Source organism: Brassica rapa, chromosome A09, assembly GCF_000309985.2.
Source record: "Brassica rapa cultivar Chiifu-401-42 chromosome A09, CAAS_Brap_v3.01, whole genome shotgun sequence".
In the NCBI taxonomy this organism is placed as follows: domain Eukaryota; kingdom Viridiplantae; phylum Streptophyta; class Magnoliopsida; order Brassicales; family Brassicaceae; genus Brassica; species Brassica rapa.
Window position 1 is genome coordinate 25,459,246 of NC_024803.2, and position 20,619 is coordinate 25,479,864.

The 20,619-nt window shown below is 28.8% G+C and overlaps 1 protein-coding gene and 1 long non-coding RNA gene across 3 annotated transcripts; one reads left to right on the top strand and one right to left on the bottom strand.

The window, feature by feature from the left end:
- Positions 1–9,678: 9,678 nt before the first annotated feature.
- Positions 9,679–18,155, top strand: LOC103840172 (probable transcription factor KAN2). Of its 2 annotated transcripts, none has more exons than XM_009116653.3 (6): positions 9,679–12,691; positions 12,786–12,862; positions 14,221–14,266; positions 14,405–14,516; positions 14,775–14,835; positions 17,807–17,988. In XM_009116653.3, exons 1-6 carry the CDS (start codon positions 12,037–12,039, stop codon positions 17,921–17,923), a joined length of 1,068 nt encoding a protein of 355 aa, XP_009114901.1. In that variant the 5' UTR covers positions 9,679–12,036; the 3' UTR covers positions 17,924–17,988. The 2 variants fall into 2 exon arrangements, with proteins under 2 accessions (XP_009114901.1, XP_009114900.1); XM_009116652.3 differs by having other exon boundaries at positions 9,717–12,691; positions 14,372–14,516; positions 17,807–18,155.
- Positions 14,848–20,077, bottom strand: LOC117128119. The gene is made up of 2 exons (XR_004451294.1): positions 18,910–20,077; positions 14,848–18,794 (listed from the first exon to the last, which is right to left on the bottom strand). It is a non-coding gene; the product is annotated as an uncharacterized LOC117128119 (long non-coding RNA).
- Between the last annotated feature and the right edge of the window lie 542 nt (positions 20,078–20,619).

The window sequence follows — 20,619 nt, forward strand, 5'->3', positions numbered from 1 at the left end:
CCCAATGACCAAATCGAAGAGAAAAAAGACATATCATGGTCAATCAATGAGAACCAGAAGAACAGACTCGCAAACCACATACCAAAACCATAATGAAACAGATAAACGAGTCGTTGTGGACATGGGAACTGGACAAACTCAATCATGTTTTTTCACTAATAAAACAAGACGAGGACAAGCACGTGGGCCGACGCTGGAGGAAAGCAAAGAGGAAGAAGGAGTGGGGAGACTGGAGAACCAAGCCATAAACGACTCGCCTACCAGTGGCCATACGTGCCGATAGCAGAAAACACTATATGAGTCAACACACGATGACCAACCAGAGAGTATTTGACATGTCCAAGTGGAAGACCTCCTCCACAAAACTCCTCTGAGAATAGATACAAAGAAACCTTCTCGACGAGACACCAAGCGAAGGGAAAGACACGCGCCTCCGCACCAACTGCCGCAACACCAAAAGAGGTCGAGACACCATTACAAACATAGAATTGAGAGGGAGGAGCCCCCTCCTCCTGTACGAAGCCACACGCCGTCAAATACTGTGAGACGTTGGAAATCTAAAGGTAAAACAATTTTGGACGAAACATGGCCCAAAACTCCGACTAGCTTCTCCCCACATGAAGAACACACCTGGCCTGAGCTCCAAACAACTGCCTACCTCCTCGACTCTGACTCCCTCATGAACAGGAGCAAAGAGGAGAGAAAACAAAGGATCTCAGAGGCCACAAAGCATATCGGAAGGGATAAGTGGAAGATAGAGCTATCAAAGAAAAACGAGAAGTCAGGGAAGAGAGAGAGGGCTACGCCGACGAGCCGAACCGTCCTTATTATTTATGTTAATTTAATATTTTAATTTAGATACTAAATGTGTTGGTAAATTTCATATATTAATGCCTAAAATAAAGATTATATCACTTTTAAATAATACCATTTTTAGAGAAATGATCAAATGTAATAGATTTATTTCACATGTTTTCGTTTGCATGGCTGGTAAAATTTAATTTGTGGTTTTCGGTTATATAAATTAAGTTTAGAAATGTTAAAGCATTTTCAATGGAGATTTTTCAAAGGGTTCTCAAGTATTAAAATATAATAAAAATGAACAAAATAAAGGAAAAAAACAAAAAAGAGAAAATAAAAAAGCGTAACTCAAAGAAGAAAAAGCCAAAAAAATATATTGAGAAATTCTATGTATATATGGAACAGTGCCATTTGTTTTCTTTTATTTTCTGTTTAACATTAATTACATAATATATAAATATTTCTACTATATTCTTGAGGAACTCTTGAAATTTTTTATCCGGTAATTGTACTATTTGTTTTCTTTTATTTCCAGTTAAAATTAGCTATATAATATATAAATACTAGTTGGTGTCCCACACCTTGTGCGGATTAATATATCTATACATCTAACAATTTTTAATTTTAAAATTTATTTTTATAAAATAGTAATAATTAAATTAGATACAAATTTTAAATTATTATAAATTATAACAATATTCATATTGGTAATCAGTGTATTAAATTGTATTATTTTGTTTCTTATTTTTATTTATGTGATGTAGAATTTGGATCAAACTCTTTTTTATAGTAATAATAAATTAGGAAACTTTATATGTGAAATTAACACATATTGTATTGGACTGAAAAGAAATAATGTGGTACTAAAAGGATTATAAAAAAATCACAAATATAAAATATTAACAAATAACAATAGTTTAGGAATGTTCACTATCGTAAAACCAAACCATTCAAAATCGAACCAAACCGAAATAGAGAAAATATTATGGATTTGGAAGTACCGAGGATATTATTTTTAGAAAACAACAGTCTATGAATATGGATCAGTATATTAAGGGATCAAGCTGAATAAACAAAAGAAACCAACTAATTCGGATATATTAGTATACTTATATATAAATTTTATAATAATTTGTAATTGATCAATATTTTCAGTAAAAATTAGAGAAATTGGCTATAATATTAGTCATTAAAATTATAAAATACGAGTAAAGTACTGATGATATTATCGATAGATATTATTAATATCTATTTATTAATTCCTAAATATCATGATAATTATCTATTAAAATATATTTTTTAAAAAATATTAGTATATATATTGGTAAAATAGTTTAATGTTTATTAATTATTTAAAATATCATGATAAATATATAGATATCAAAATTAATAAATTAAATAATAATATTAATTAAACTAATGATTTATCCTAAAACTATGGAAAAGATGAAAAATAAGCAAATTAACTAAAGAAACTGATTAATTCAGATATATTAGTATACTTATATATAAATTTTATAATAATATGTATTTGATCAATATTTTCAGTAAAAATCAGAGAAATTAGCTATAATATTAGTCATTAAAATTATAAAATGAGAGAAAAGTAATGATGATATTATCGGTATATATTATTAAGATCTATTTATTAATTAAATGTCCTAAATATCATGTTTATTATATATTAAAATATATTTTTTAAACTATTAGTATATATATTTATCGGTAAAATAGGTTCATGTTTATCATGATTTTAAATATCATGATAAATATATAGATATCAAAAAAAAAATATTAAGTAAACTAATGATTTATCCTAAAATTATGGAAAAGTTGACAAATAAGCAAATTTACTAAAATCATGGAGAATATAACAAATAAGCCAAATCACTTCATAAATAATAGTATAGATTACTATTATATTCTTGAGAAACTTTGAAAGTTACTGATCACTAGGTGTTCTGCCCGCACATGCGGACATAGTATTCTTATAGATATTTATCTACTTACAACTATTAAATCAAAACTAACATAATAAAATATTAATTATGTTTTAAAAATTATAAATCAAACACTAGACTTTATACTTTATAATAAAAATAAATATTTTCAGATAAAAACAAAACATATTTAGGAATTATCTTATGTTTTAAAAATATATTTTATTTTTGAGAATTTTACTATACTTACTTATAGTCAATTATCTAATATAACATATAAATAAAATATTATTAATATATATTCATTAGTTTTTATCAAAATATATATATATATATATATATATATATATATGTTTATTGTTGTGCTTACTTTTAAAAACATTCACATATTAGAAATATTTTAGAAAATATATTTAGTTGTTGGATTAGCATTTAATTATAAATCGTTTTATATCTAACTATATATTTTATAATAAACTATTATTTTCATATAACAGCAGAATATATCTAAGAATTAATATTTCAAAGAATTATCTTATGTTTTAAAACATGTTTTTATTTTTGAAAATTTTATTATATTTATTTATAGTCAATTATCTAATATAATGTATAAATATAATAGTATTAATAGAAATTCGTTTATAATTATTTTTATTTTAGATAATTCTTATTGTTATTAATTTTAATCACTTACTTAATAAGATATATTTTAAATTGTTGACTAATTTATATAATAGATTTATAAAGGGTATAAACGATTTATTATTAATTTTAATCATTTTTAATCGGATAGATTTGAAATTTAATTTTAATTTTTGACTAATTTAAATAATTTATTCATTAAGGGTATGTATGATATTAACCGCTCTAAATTTTAACGTGAGAGCTCTGTTGCAAAAATTTACTTCGCAAATAATAGTATAGATTTAGATAATTCTTATAGTTATTAATTTTAATCACTTATTTAATCAGATATATTTTAAATTTGTTTTATTGTAGAGTAATTTATATAATAGATTTATTAAGGGTAGGGCTAGGCAAATAAACCGAACCCGAAAATCCGAGCCGAATCCGATCCGATAAAAATGAATCCGAATCGATCCGAACCTGACATAAATACCGAATGGATCTTGTTTTATGGTATTTTGGGTTATGGGTATTATCCGAACCGAACCCGTAATTAAATGGATATCTGATAGAAGCCGAAACATTCAAAATGCCAAAAAAGAACTTGTACCAAGCATGATCTCAATTCCTGATATGTAGCCAAAATACAGTAAGATATTATTACACATCTACAATAACTATCTACTACATGAACGTTGATGGTTGAAAGTGGCGGTTGAGGCTTGAAATTTTTAGATTTTGGTTTTATTTTCATTGAATAATTTTTTTATTTCATGAGAACTTAATTTTTCGTTTTATGATTTCATTTATTGGTTTTCTTTCTATCAATAACAACGAATACCTTTCATTTGACTTTGAATGATCATGTTTGATGTTTTTTTTTCTTATTTCTGAATCGATTTTACTTATGTTTTGGTTACAAAATATGTACAAATCAAGTACTTTAAACCCGAAGAACCGATTTTACTTATGTTTTGGTTACAAAATAGGTATAAATCAAGTACTTTAAAACCAAAGAACCGGTTGGAACCCAAAACCCGAAAGTATACCGGGCTGTACCGGTTCTATGAAGATTTATTAACCCCGATCCGAACCCGATAAAACTCGAACCGGTCCCGAACAGAATTTTTATATAATCCGAATGGGGCTGATTTTGATAAACCCGAAAAACCGAGACCCGATTGGACAAAACTGAAATCCGATTGGAACTCCGAATGCCCAGGCCTAATTAAGGGTATAAACGATTTATTATTGATTTTAATCACTTTTTAATCGGAGAGATTTGGAATTTGTTTTTAATTTTTGACTAATTTAAATAATTTATTCATTAAGGGTATATATTAGGCCTGGGCATTTTAACCTGGACCCGAAGACCTGAACCGGAACCGACCCAAAAATACTCGATCTGGAACCGAACCGAAAATTTACAAGTACCTTTTGGGTCTAAATGATTTTACCCAAAATAACCGAAACCGAAAAAGAACCAACCCAAATAGACCCGGACCCGAAAAGAACTGATCCGAATAGACCCGACCCGATAAAAACCGATTTGTACCCGACTTAAAAACATGTATATCTATGATGTTTTTGTGTTCTATTTTATATATATTATTTTATGATTTAGTTGAAATATCGTTTGTTAACAACATTTGTTATTATTTTTTAACATTTTATAAGTAATATAAAATTTTTAAATGTAAAATTTAGAGTTTTAAAATGATTTATTTTAATTATTCATAGTTTCATTTAAGTTGTTTTGTAAAATTTTAGATATATATGACAAATATTCAACTAAAGTTGATGGAATTGGGTATATCATGTCCTTTTCAGATCCTAAATATCCGAACCCGATCCGGACCCGATATGGACCCGAAAAATTACAGGTATTTTATGGGTATTTTAATTTTAGACCCGAACCGACCCGGATCTGAGAAGAACCGGCCCGAACCCGAACTGAAAATTTCTAAATGCCTATTGGGTCTAAATATTTAGGACCCGAAAAGACCCGGACCCGAAAGGAACCGGCCCGAACCTGACCCGAAGACCTGAATGCCCACGTCTAGTATATACGATATTAACCGTTTTAGCTTTTAACGTGAGAGCTCCGTTGCAAAAATTTACTTCGCAAATAATAGTATAGATGATTCTGTTAAAACAGAGTCTACTAGTAATCATTTATAAATAAAATATATTAAAAAAAATTAAAAAAAGAATAAGAGACTCTCTCTCTCTCTTTTTAATTAAAAATGAATATGAAACTCACTCAAACGATATTCTCTAAAGAGTTTTTGAAACATCCATCACACACTTATCACCATTGATCAATAGTTTAATATATTAAAACATGTTTCGAGAGTTTCTCACCAATGTCAACGACCTAATATAAAAGAAATTTATAATTAAATTTAAAAAAACTTGATTTAAGGAAAATACAATATTGATTACATAACAAATTTCAACCTAAAACTTATTTAAAATCAAATATGATAAAACTTGATTCACATCAACCACCTAACTTTTTTATCCAATAATGTTACATATATACTCTCTCCGTTCCTAAATGTATGATGTTTTACAAAATTTTGATGTTCTAATTTATAAGTTGTTTTTATTTTCATATATAACTTTTATTTATTAAAAACTGTGTATACAATCATGTTTTAATAATCTATTTTATAATTGGTTAAATACCATTAATTTATAATTTTATTGATATTTTTTAGAAAAAAAAAGTTTTCTTAATATGTATGCTTCTACGTAAACATCTTATATTTAGGAACATAGGGGTATATTAAGAGAAATTGCATTATGTAGCTCAAAACAGTTAAATTAAGAAAGTAATCAAAACTTATTTTCTCTTTCTTCTTTTCTCTTCTATCTCTCTACTTTTTTTAAGAAATCTAATTTTGGTTTTTTGGTTAGTTCACCAATTCTCCCATATATCAAACTATATTTCTTTTAATTCATAGACAAAATTATACATACACATAGCGAAAACAAATATCTAGATAACAAAATATTCTCGAAGCATGTGTTTTTTTATTAGACCGTAGTTCTAAATTCTAATTGTCGTGAAGGTGTTTGCATATTGCATTGACCATTCAATAGCCAAATCTGTACCTAACTCTACATAGATATGGATTTTTCAAACAATTAAGATATTACATACCATAAAATTAATTATATTTAGAAATATTATGTGCTCCGTAATGGTTGCTGCAACCATTAATGTTCATAATCTTTTAAAATTAAGAGAAGTTCTGCCACATTTAATGTTGTACACGAGTTGAGCATTCTATAAATTTCTATGTAATGCATAGTATTCTCTCTCTTTCATAAAAACAAAAGGTCACTTTAATAGTTTTTAGTTTTACACAGATTAAGAAAATTATTGAAATATATTTATATTTTATTAATTATATATACATTTAATCAAATAATATTTGAGATAAATAAAATTATCTATAGAATTCATTTTGGTTGCAATTAATTTTAAGTTGAAAGAAAATAAAAATTACTTTAAAATTTTCGAATAATATTTTTATTGAACAAAAAGTATCAAAATGAAACTCTTTATAAAATAGAGAAAATATATTTAATCATTACTGTGTTTTTTTATCCACATTTAAGTGTTAACTTTAGGTTGATGTAAATAAAAGCATGATGTCTTTGATATAATCTAATGTATAAAACCCGTGTAAGTGTAAAAGTAAATGAATTTCATCCCAAATTTTCAATAAGAAGTATTACTTATGTTTTGCAAAGATAAATTGTCTAATGGTTATATATACATATATATATTTAATACATTAATTTTTATCATAAATACATCATTTAACTTAATTAATAATTTTCAATAGATTTAAATTTATCGTTTTATTATTTCTTCCATCTCTGTTATTTGACAATTTCAATTATTGGACACGGATTAAAAACATTTAATTTGTATATTTTATAACCAAAAACAGCATTAACTATCTATTAATTACAACTCAATTAATAAAAATAAATTACAACAGCATAGTATAAAACTTTAATAATTTTTTCATTGAAACTCAAAACAACATCCAATATAAAAAAAAAAATTCTCTTAATATAAATTAGTAAAAACTAAAAAATATTTTATCAAAAAAAATAATACTAAAAATACTAAATTATAGAAAATATTAGACATGGTTTGTCTTCTTAATTAGAAGTTCATTTAACATTGGTTTCAACTAAACATGAAATGGTTCGATATCAAGGAGTACAGTAATATCTATTAACAATGCACTATTATAAAACAAATGGAGTGCCATAATATATCTATTAACTCCAAGAAAACTAAGATCAAATGTCGTTTTCTTTATGGAGCATTTTATTCCCTGTTGATCTATCTTGCTGATCTCGAGGGCTAAGCCTAACCATAGTTTAAATTGAATGGGTTCATTGTTTTAGTCTCTCGTAATTAATTTGTAGGTATCCTTCAATTTTTTTGTCGGCAAGATTTTAGAGTCAATTAAATATTGAAGCATTAAATAACCCAAAATTTGGGTCTTGGTTGATAAATATATTTTGTTGATTAGTAGATGTAGTTTCAACAAGACGAAAATATTAAAAAAACTTTGTTTTTTTTTTAACTTTGTTATTTATTAGTATAACTTTTACCCTTTTTTGAAATATCGATGTGATTATTGGATTTTTTTCTTAATATTTGAAAAGTTAATATTCCATCCTTTTATAAAGCTGCATATATTAGTAAGAAAATTATTTCAAAAGTATTAATTTTTATATTTTAATGCATTTTTATTTACTAATAATAATTTATTGTAAACTTCAAAAACACTAATTGCATTTTTGAGTTTTAATTGGTTTAAAATTATACAAATAATTAATCACAAGTACAATACATTTATAACTAAGATTTGCTCATTTCGTTTTGTAAAGAGAGTCATTTTACATATTTTATGCAAATTAAAAAATAATAAAATATACCATGCCTTCATTTAAAGTATAATTATTTGAATAAAAAAAAATTATTGGTTGTTTGAAAGAGCAAGAAAGAAATTATATATGAAATTCCCTTTTAAACAAAAAAAGTAATGCTAAAATGGTACTTCCTCTGATTTTGCATTAAATTGCGATACTAATTTAATATAAGATTTTTTCAGTTAATTCTTTTATCTCTAACTGATAAGAGTTTTCAATTTATAATTTTGTACCATTTAATTGAAAATATGCTATCAATATAAGTAATTGGCTACAATGCTATTTTGAAATTGGAATCGGTTTGTTTTATTAAATATAATGGTTGATTTAATTTTATATTTCAATAATAATAGGAGTATATGACTATTTTTATTATTATAAATGTAATCATGCTTATTTTTATGTAGACCAAGTTCATATATTATTCATTAATGTAATTGTTTTGCGCCATTTTTATCTTGTGTAATTTTGAAAGTGCAATAGGTATTGTGCCAATTTATGTCATTAACATAAATGAGAGATGAATAACTGAAAAGAATATTTCATGTGAATATGTTTATTATCAAATGTATTGGAAGGTTTAAGTGTTAATTATATACTGTGATGTATGATAGATGAAGGATTGCAAGAATTGTTTTTAACACTAAAAAATTCATTGCAATTATCCAAAAAATTTGGGGTATCACAACCAAAAATAAAAGTATAAATCAACAATAGAAAACACAAAACAAATTCAATAAATTAGAGCTAGTGAAAAGAAAATGCAGGTTAATAGGATAAAGATAAACACGGTGCACTATATAATTTAAATGAGGCAGAAGTTCTATAAATTACATTTAGTATAGGTTATTAAGTCAAAAATTTAAATCATAAAAATAATTTGATTAACATATACATATATAAATGTGACCAAAACCTAAAATCCATATATATCTTTAGTGACATATTTAGGTTAATGTTAAACTGAGTGACATTCCCCTAAATGTCACAAAATATTAAGGTTTTAATTAGTGTTATTTTTTAATAAGAGATATATCACTGACAAATTTGAAAAAAAAAGTTAAACTATTGTATGCAAACTATAAAATTGTTGTGTTTGAAAATGTAATATTAAACAATTAGTCATATGATATTCCCTTTGATACAAATGTTTGATGTTTTAACTATTTCACATTTTAAAATAATAAATACAAGTGCATTAGGTATACTCTAAAATACAGGTGCATTAGTTAAATAAAGTTTACCAATCATATTTTATATCTTATTTATTGTTTTACTTTTAAAGACAAGTGCATTAGTTTTTTTTTTTATATCTTATTTATTGTTTTACTTTTAAAGACAAGTGCATTAGTTATACTCTAAAACGTCAGTCTTCGAAATACAATAACAAAATCGAAAACATCAATCATTCACGAGGAACTAAATATTAAAATTATATATAACTAAACATGTAAAACATATATTTGTATGTGTAAAATTGAAGAATCATTGTATAGTTTGCGTGGATCAAAATTGCGCAGATCAAAATTGCGTTATTTCATTATTTTGAAAGCTAGAGAATATTATAATTTTAAACGAGGCCTAGGGTTGGGCTTGGTCTTGGCGTTGGCCTTTTTAGCATTCGATTGTTCTTACGGAAAAACACCACACCGTTGTTCGCGTTAAAATTCAACATTGGAAATTGCAACTTTAGTACCAACTTGATTGACTAAAGTCGGTAGGTAAACTATGTCTTTTCAGTCCTTGTATATAGTATATAAGTTTCAAATAAGATTTTCTGAAAATTCTCTTTTAAGTTTCAAATAAGATTTTAATTTGCAACATAGTATATAACATGTAGTTTACGTCACCCCCATTAATATTCAAATACGGTGAAAATTGATGATAATTGTTACAAATACATTAACATGTCAATGATTTTAATTCAATTTTCTGAAGAAAAAAAATAACTTGTTTCTGTATAAGGTCTTTTTTCTTTTTAAAGGGTTTTCTGTATAATGATGCACATTGTTAAAATAATCAAATTATTTCATAAAATATATAAATTATTTCAAACTTAAATCAATGGGATAATTAAAGTGGCATATATCTTTTATATATGAATATGTCTTTTACATACATATATATGAGATTTTTAAAATTAATCATTAATTTTATTAAACTAAAGAATAATTAAAACATAAGATTAAGATGATGTACTCGTAGAATTCAGAACGGTCATCAATCATATACATGCACTAGTATATGTCACTATAGTTTATATTACGATAATAACAATAGCAGTTGCACAAATGAAGTCATGCACAGGGTTGATGTTAGATTAATTTCACCACCAAAGTAATAAAACCGATTATTCAATGTAGTAAGAGATTTTAATCATTAATGTATAATTTAGAAATGAAAGGGAAAGAAACATGGGGACTTGGGAGAAGAGAAAAGTGATAATCATGTGAAAGAGAGTCATACGAGTTAAAACAAGCAAACTTTGTTTTGTTCCTCTTTTTTCCTTTTCGTTACTCTCTTTTCATCTTTTTCATTGTTCTTCCCTTTCTTTTGTGATTTAAACCTTTATTTTCAAAAAATTATATGCTTCTTTTTGGAATGAATTTAATTAGGGTTTATAAAAGGGAGAAATCTACCTTGGGTTTCAGTTAAAAGAAGAGCATATAGAGAGCGTGTGGGATGTTAAAGATAACCATTTCAAAGTTTTCACCTTTCTATTCTTCTTCTACTTCTTTTACATTCTTCTTCACGTGATGGATATTTTAGTTAGTTTACGTTTCGATAAGACATTCAATGGAGTCTTTCATATAAAAATCACATTATTTCAAAACGAATTAGAACATTTTCTATTTTCTTAGAATTGCGTAGGGGTCTTTTTTTTTTAATAAGGAATATTTTGTTTTGTTATAACTTAACTGATTTGATAGACTTAACTGCCATTACTAAATATTTTTATTAGCACAAATAAAAGAACCATAGTTTCGTTAAACTATGCACTAGTTAATTATATTTTTGAAAATTCTCATTTAATTATTGGAGTTTATTGGTTTTAGGAAAGAAGAAAATAAAAAGAGGAATGAAAAGCGAAGATAAAAGGTGGAATGTAAATAAAGAATAGAACAGTAAAATGGTATCGACACACAAATAAAGAATTTACTTTTTCCTCCAAAGAAAACAAAAGAATACAAAAAAAGAACAAAAAAAGCCTTATTTACCATTTACCACTTTTGATTTTATTTGTTTTTCAGTTTTTTTTCCCTTATTTTCTCTGTCCATTTTCTTTACGATTTGCTTCTCTTCTCCTTTCTTAACCTAAGTTCCGCTAGCCCCCCATGTCCACACAAACACATTCTCTCTCCTCTCTCTCTCACACACTCACTCAAGTGTCATTTTCTTACATATACTTCACACAAAAGAAACAACCATTCACTACATACTGCCTTGTCATTGTTATTCTCTCTCTATATCTCAAAAATCTCTGCAAAAATAACTTAACCTCAAACAATATAAACAACATTCTCAACAAAACCCAGAAATCCCATCCTCATTTCCCTTTTTTTCTACCCTACCCACAATAAAAAAAAAAGTGTTTTTGTCTTTGCATCCTGATTCAAGAAAACAAGAACTAGGGTTCATCATATCTCTGGAAACCGACTGAAGAATCTCTTAAAGAAAACGAGAAGTAAAGCTCTCTTCCATGGAGCTTTTTCCTGCTCAGCCTGACTTATCCTTACAAATAAGTCCTCCAAACAGCCAACCATCATCGACGTGGCAGAGAAGAAGACCAACAACAGATCAAGAAGATCATGAGGAGCTCGACTTAGGGTTTTGGAGAAGAGCTCTTGATTCAAGAACATCTTCTCTCGTATCTAATTCCAGCTCAAAAACAACCAATAATCATCATCATCCACTAGAAGATCTCTCACTCTCTAACAACTCTCATCGTCATCATCAACAAATCTTCACCTCTTTCCAGTTTCCGACACAACAACAACAACACTTGCAAGGTTTTCTTGCTCATGACCTTAATACTCACTTAAGACCCATAAGAGGAATCCCTCTATACCAAAACCCTCCTCCACATCATCATCACCGGCCTCCTCCGTGTTTCCCTTTCGATCCGTCATCTCTAATTCCCTCTTCTTCGCCGACTCCCACCGGAATCAACAACAATAGCTTTGGTACCAGTAGAGTTAACCCTAATCACCACAATCATCATCAGACTCTAAACAGAGCGAGATTCATGCCGAGGTTCCCAGCTAAACGAAGCATGAGAGCTCCTCGGATGCGATGGACAACCACTCTTCATGCCCGTTTCGTTCACGCCGTTGAATTACTCGGTGGCCATGAAAGTATGTTCCTTTTTATCTCTTTTCTCATTTTTTAATTACCTTTTTTTCTTAAATCATTTTATTGTTTCTTAATTATTTACATGAATCTAATTAGGAGCAACACCAAAATCTGTTCTTGAGCTTATGGATGTCAAAGATCTCACATTGGCTCATGTTAAGTCCCATTTACAGGTAAAATTCTGTCACTAAGAAAATAATTATTAGATGAGTATTATGTAAACACATATTTAAATATAAGTATAGAGTTAGTGGGAGTAAAAATAATTTTATATATTATAATTAGGTAAATAATAAGCTTCTCGGGTATCGATGCATTTGACTCGGTGACTTCCTTAAATCAGAGTTTCACTCGAGTCAGATCGACTCTTGTTTTCTTCTGATCCTTCCTTCTTTATTCGTAATATTAATTAAATCCGAATTTTGCTCACCAATAATGCAATGGATGAGTTTAGACAAAACAAAAAATGTAAATTAAACAATCCATACATGTAAAAAAATATCTTGTTTTTTTTCTTGGCTGGATCTGATGGTCCTTATAGACGATAGACAAGACTTGGTTATCTTTTTTTTTCAAGTTTGTTTTTTTTCTTCTTGGAAGAATAAACATGTTCTGTTACAAGTTAACCAAAATTACTCAATATTACTATTACTGACACGCATAGAATAGAAAGTTGGAGACAGAACTAGAGGGTTGTAGAAATTAAGATATTCAAGAAAAACACTACTACTTTGGTTTCTTATCATCCATTCTTTAATTGGCTTATATATTAAAATTTATACTTTATTATATAACATTCAAATTTATAGTTTCTTATCATTATTCGAATCAAGTATTTGTTGGTTTTAATTAGTTATATTCTTAGCCATACAAAATCTTAGGACATTCTAATTAGGGATAATTACCCAATTAATGAATCTTTCCTTAGGAAAGAAAATAGTTCTAATAAAAAAATAAAAACTCAGAAAGGGAGAGTACAAGAAACACCATCATTTCTCAATGATGAATAGTTTTGGTCTTATTACACACAATGAGAGAGAGAGAGAGAGAGAAAAAAAAATGGAATGTTTATACCTTAACCATGGTTCCGCATCTCCATATCAATGGGCCATTGTTTTAACCATGGTAAGACACATAAATTCATGCATGGGTACATGAAAATCGCAAACTTTCATTAATAATGTCAATGAATGCTTCTGTGTCTGAATAGTTCTATATTTTTCTCTCTTATTTTTATCTTCCAATGTGTCTGTATATATACATAAGTGTTTTATATTTTGAATATTGGTTTGTACTATATTCAACTGTCCGAACACAACAGTACATTGGTCTCCTTTCTTTGGTCTTCTTCCATCGCCATATCATTCGATACATGCATCATATACGGAGGTTCAGAGAAAACATATTTAGACTTTGCTTTCTTTTTTTTTGGTGTAAGACTTTGCTTTCTTGACTTTATCTAAATTGCAATATACTACGTACAAGCGCTTTAATTTTTAATTTGATTGTAACCTTTTTTGTATAATATCAGATGTATCGAACAGTGAAGACAACCGACAAAGCAGCAGCGTCGTCAGGTTAGTTAGTGATATTAATTCAGATTATATGTAGTGTAATTATGCAACGTTTCAATAATTAAAATGTCATAGTGACTGAAACCCTAATTCTATAATGTAATTTAGGACAATCTGATGTCTATGAAAATGGATCTTCAGGAGATAATAACTCAGACGATTGGATGTTCGATATGAATAGAAAATCTAGAGATACCGATGAATTGACGAATCCGTTAGAGAAATCAAACGGTCGATGGACCAATTCTTCCGGGTACGTACATATACGGTGGTCTAACAATACATTAATTCATCTTTCTAAAAAAAACTATTTCATATCTTGATATATATTGATCCATTGTTCATATATACATGTGTATATATATATATATAATACCTTTTACGAGAGGGCTTTATCTTCCTTTAACTTTCCTTCCTCTTTTTGAATATTTCTTTGATTATTTTATTTATTTCCTCAAAGCAAAATCGTATATATACTCTCATATTACTAAGCTTTTGTTGGCTTTTGCAGAGAGGCACGTTTGCATGGGAAGCTAATCGATAATGTTGCAGAAATTATTCTACCTTCTGAGGTACGATTCATCTCTTTTTTTTTTTTGGTCGACGTACGATTCATCTCTTTCTGCAAATATAACTATGAACACACGAAATCGTGTGTGTTTATATACGTATATATTGTACTAAATAAATTTTATTTATGCATTGTCGATTTCTTTCACTGCTAAGTCACCCGAACCCTCAAAAGGGGTGCCAAAAAAGGACTTTCTTTAAAGCTAGCTTTAGGAATTTTCAAAAGCAAATGGTATTTTCGTTATTTAGACGTTTATAGGAAAAATAAAGAAAAACCTAACCCCATTGATATTGACCACGATGAGTTTTTGTTTTGACCTTTGACACGCACATATTGTGACTTGTGAAAGCTTAAGCCTTGAGGTGCGGTTATCCAAGTTTGTCTTATAAGCTAATATGGGCAAAAGCAAAACCATGGCAGCTACCACTGAACAATTGGAATAGATTTAAATATTCGTGTCAATGTCAAACACTAGTACTTAGGACAATAAGTAGGCTTAGCTTAGATGTTCGTACGAATGTCATAATTATGTACTGCAGTCTGCATAATACAATAAACCGAAACACTATGTAACATTAAAATCCCTTTCACTAGTGTTGCATTGGTTTCTACACATCTCTATTATTAAAAGAGAAGTACCCATAAAAAATAACCCTAAAAGTTACACAATATTTACAGTCAAATGCCATTGAGAATTAAATTAATCTTACACTAAAAATGATTGTCTTTTCCACATATTAATTGTTTTCCTAAAATAACTCAAACAAACTACAAAAGAAAGAAACATATTATTAATAACTCAAACAATTACATATTATTAAATAAAGGAACAAGCATAAATAATTCTCCTGCAATATCAACACTGTAACATTCCTTATTATATGAGTCCCATCCTTTTTTTTTTGTCATCATATGAGTCCCATCCTTAGCTTACGTAACCTGTACGAACATCAAATTATATAAGCTTTATAAGAAATTAAACTAAGAAAAACTAACAATGATTTTCATATGAGTTTGAACAATTTCAATTCACTTTATTTCACGGTGGTGTATGTAGCTTATTTTTAACCACCTTATTATATTGAAATATTCCACTGACTTCTATATGTCCAAATAATTAATAATCATTATTATTAATTAAAATCTAATATTTTTGAATTGAAAATCTTTTCCCTCCCCCAACAATCTTCTACTTAGATTTCGGAAAAAAAAATAGAAACATTTGCGGAATCTACTAATTTGTTTCTAAACAAGATTTCCCCTTCAATTTCGGAACAAAGAAGATATATATAAAATTTGATCCATAACTACTAAACAATAAACACAATATTCGAATTTCACCAATATAATCTTACTCTCTCCTATTTTGTTAGTTTCACAATAACACACAATAAACAAAGTATTCTAAATATTAATGCAAACAAGAGATGCCTTGCGAGGGTGGTTAAGATATTTCCTCAACTTTAGGGTTTTGTATTGCGTTAAAAAAATTGACCCACACACTTGCGGAACAAGCACAAGATCTTATCATTTCCTATTTCAAATCATAACCATTAAGATTTTACCATAATTTCAAAAACAATAAACAAAATCAACAAAATATTCTTTTCATTTATTTCGCCTAATATGTCTTGCAAAATAAGCAAAGATATTTATTCTCAACTAGGGTATTGTCCCTCTACTATATATTCTACCCGAGTACAAACCCATTCTACACATTCTTTTACCACTTACGCTGATGAAACATTACAAATGGTTTTAGCTGATGAAACTGTTAGTTCTATAATATTTGTATTTTTTTTTTTGAATTTTATAAAGTAGACTTTGAACAAAATCATCTCTTCCTATTTTTGAATGTTTTTTTGTAACTTAGTTTCATTATTATTTTTGGTTTGTCTAAATAATGTATTTGTTTTCAAAAATTTCAATAAAATATTTGAACTTTATATTCAACTTTAAAATAAAATATTTATAATTTAATTTAATAAAACCCCAAATATACTTAAACCTCCGATACTTTACTATTTAATTTACCAAATAAACTAAATAAAAATACAATAAAAGAAAAACACAATCTCATAGTTTAAAAATGATGGCTAATCATATTGAACAAGACACACCGAAATCAAACCTGAAAAACATATGAATCTATAACATAATAAGTACAAACAATTAAATTTATCAAATTTTCAAAAGTTAAAAATATATGATTATGAAAAACAAAATCATCCTTTTTTGAACAAGAAGAAAGCCCCCACGTTCTGTCTTGGATGGTATTACCAATATTTCACATTCTTTATCTAATGGAAACGAAGAAACAACAACAAACATACATCGTGATATCAATCAAGAGGATAATGATTTTGTTAGAGGATGATGATTTTATTCATAGCCTTTGAAAAAATTAATTTCCGTAAAAGTTATACCTTATTTATCTATTTCATATATCATACTAACTCATAATTTTTTATTTCATCATATTTTAATGGTTTTCAATAGAAATGTGGTCCAAATTATATTACCTTATCACAGTATGATCAATTTTGTTGCCACCGTGTGATCAAATTATGTTACAGCAATATTTGTATTATGTGATGTATTTTTGTCATTATTTGTATTAAAATTTTGATATATTATATAATGGTGTAAAAAAATTTAATTACATTAAGTAAACAGAAAAAAAACACCCGCCCGGTCGGGCGGGACCAGATCTAGTTTTATTTTATCTATCAAGACTTAACATAAAATATATAAATAATACCGTTGGGATGAATAAAAATTACTACATTAATGGAAGTATATATTTGCTTGAGCTTCACCTTTCTCTCTTTGTCAAAAGTTTAAGTTCATGTCCATGATCACTTTACATTCATATACTTATCATATACATATTAACATACATACTATGCAAACTATAAATCACACTATCTGTTTTTAGCTAATTGGTTTTGTTTCGGGTTTTAACTTAACAGAATGAAATAGATGGAAAGTCTTCAAGTTATGAGAGGATGTCATCGGAAGACATGAGCTCATCAAACATCTCTGGAACCAGCCCCTTCAAGCCTAATCTTGAATTTACTTTGGGTTGATCTCACTAAATTTATTGTGGTAGCTAGCTAGTAGTTAATTAGTATTAATCTTCTGTTTTGGCTAATGACTAGTCTCGATATACATTTCAGTTGAATAAGTGATGTTTTAAGCTTAAATCTCAATATCCTCTCGGAAGTTGTAAAACGATGTTCTGTTCCCTCTCTACTGAGAAGAGCTAGTGAAAGAATCGAATACTAAAGGCACAATAAATGTTATGTTTCTTTTGTTGAACGTTTATAATTTTATTTATATTTAACAATCCATGTTAACGGGACGAAAATGTAAATAAGTATTTAAGAAAGAAGAATAATAACACAGGCAGAGGAAAGACATAAGGAGAAAAAGCAGAAAGAAGAAAAGAGTGGAAAAAGTATTAAAGAGAGATAAAGAGGACGTGGATGAAAAAGAAAGCAAACAAGTTAAAGAGAGTGGGTAAAGTTGATTTAAAAGAATATCTATATAGTTTTCTACTAAATTTATTTTTGCTAAGAAAAATTGGTTATGAATGTATGATTGTGTGAATATGGTTAATAATATGATTAATGATTACCTTTATGATTGCCCTTAAGATCTTAGAGGTGGTATAAAGCATATGAAACTGTCTGTCACCATAAGCTTTTCTAAAAGATAATTAACTTGTACAATAAAGCAAAGAATATATCTTTATTCTCTTAAAAGAAAACAATATCTCGTATGTTTTTAGGTCCTAAGTATGAATTCGGGACTTGTTTCTTGAAATATATATATAGAGATATATCAGTATGTGTCACTAAAGTTCAATGAATATATGATAGGGAAAAAAGTAAAAGACAGAAGAGAAAAATAAAATGATTTGTATGTATAAGTTAGATTCCCACCAAAGAAATTTTGCTCTTTGCTTTTTTTTTTTTTTTTTGCTAACCGAGTATCCTGGCCCCACCGAAGTGGTCCAGACTAGAGACCGAAGTGAGCAAGGACGCTGCCAGGGCGTCACCATGTGGCTCACCGTGTAACGGTCTTTGCTTTGCTTTCACTTAGGAGGTGTTTGATGTTTCCTCACTCGTCAACACTCGAGCGGACATAATTCTGTTAAAGAATAAATATTGATAACTATCCGACAGTTTTTTTTTTTTTCCATCTGGTTTTATTAATAACATTGAAGGATACAAGAGTCGAATACAAAGCCGGCGGAACATAGAAACATCCCCGGAGACTAAACCCAAGAAGGGGAACAAGAACCCAAACAACCGGGCTGCATACCAACATCTGGAACTTAAACTTAATACCTATACTCCTTGTGAGAAACCCAAAGACAATCTATCATAAATTAAAGAACAGAGACTTAATAGCCTATAACCAGCCGGAATTCTTGCAACGAACAATACATGTGACAATTTGAGCAGAAACCTCATCTGAACCTCATATTCACGATGACAACAACCAACCTCTTCGACAACCTCAAGACAACAACCAGGATGAAACAAACACCCACCAGAGCGCTTAACTCAACCGCACCATAAGCTGGAAGCCTCCATGTCTCCACCTCCATGCTTCAAGCAAACAAAGCCATGAGGAAGACAAAGACCAAAGGAAGACCAGGAGAAACACTATTTTCAAGGCAGGAGACAGCCCCCGCTGAACCTGAGAGACAAATAGGTGTTCTGAAAACAACCTATTTCTCAAGGACCATAACCACCAACTGCTGCTCACTACACACCACCACGTTACTGCTACACCGTTGCTAAATCAAAGACCAACTAAGACCAGCTCAAAAACCATGATAGACAAGCATGATTCAACTCCTTGCCTGGAGATACACACAGCTGATGGAGGGACGACGGAACAGAACTGAAGAGCTCTCTCTGTTGAGACACCAAAGCTGCAACATCAAGAGAACCAGATCTAAGCCGACACGTCCAACACGCCTCAGACCTCCATCCGAGTAACACCAGAATCATCAGATCCATCCATAAACCCCGATCTGAAACTAAACCCAAAAAGGTGACAAGTTACCGAAATTAAAGACAGAGACCTATTTAGAAGGGAGAGACATGGCCGCTCCCGACGGCGGTGAGAAGCACCGACCGTCGGAGCAGAAGACTAAGATACGGCGGCTCTTGGTTCTTTAGGTTTTGTCGAGAGCGTTTTCTTTTTAATGATAACTATCCGACAGTTAAAATGACTAATTGTACAAAGCTATTATTCTGATGGATTTGAATTGACGGTAGATTGACGTTTGGTTCAAAAATATAGCGTTCATAAGCTGGCTAATTTTGTACGCTGTGTAACTAAATACTAAAAATGCTACTTGGATAGGATATAAACAAAACAAATCTATGGCGAAGCTTTTTTTTAAGAAAGATAAATCGTATCTGGTTATCTTTTTTAAATAGTCATAATATAGTAGTTTACATGTTGTTAGTGTGACTGTTATTTATTTCCTGTGTAGCCATAATCTCCATGACATTTAGTGGTAACAAACTCTAAATCGTCTCGTTGTCAAATTAATTTTGAAAACAATAAAAGTGAAAGAATATACAAAACAAATGAAGAATTATTGCAGCATGGAGACTTCCTCATTTGGGCTCGAACTCCCATATTCCCCCGGATTAAGTCAAACAACCGACGACATATACGATATACCAAACGAACTAGGTCAAGGTTAATGATTCGCATTTTCTACTAATTAATCCTATAGATTCGCACTTAATACATA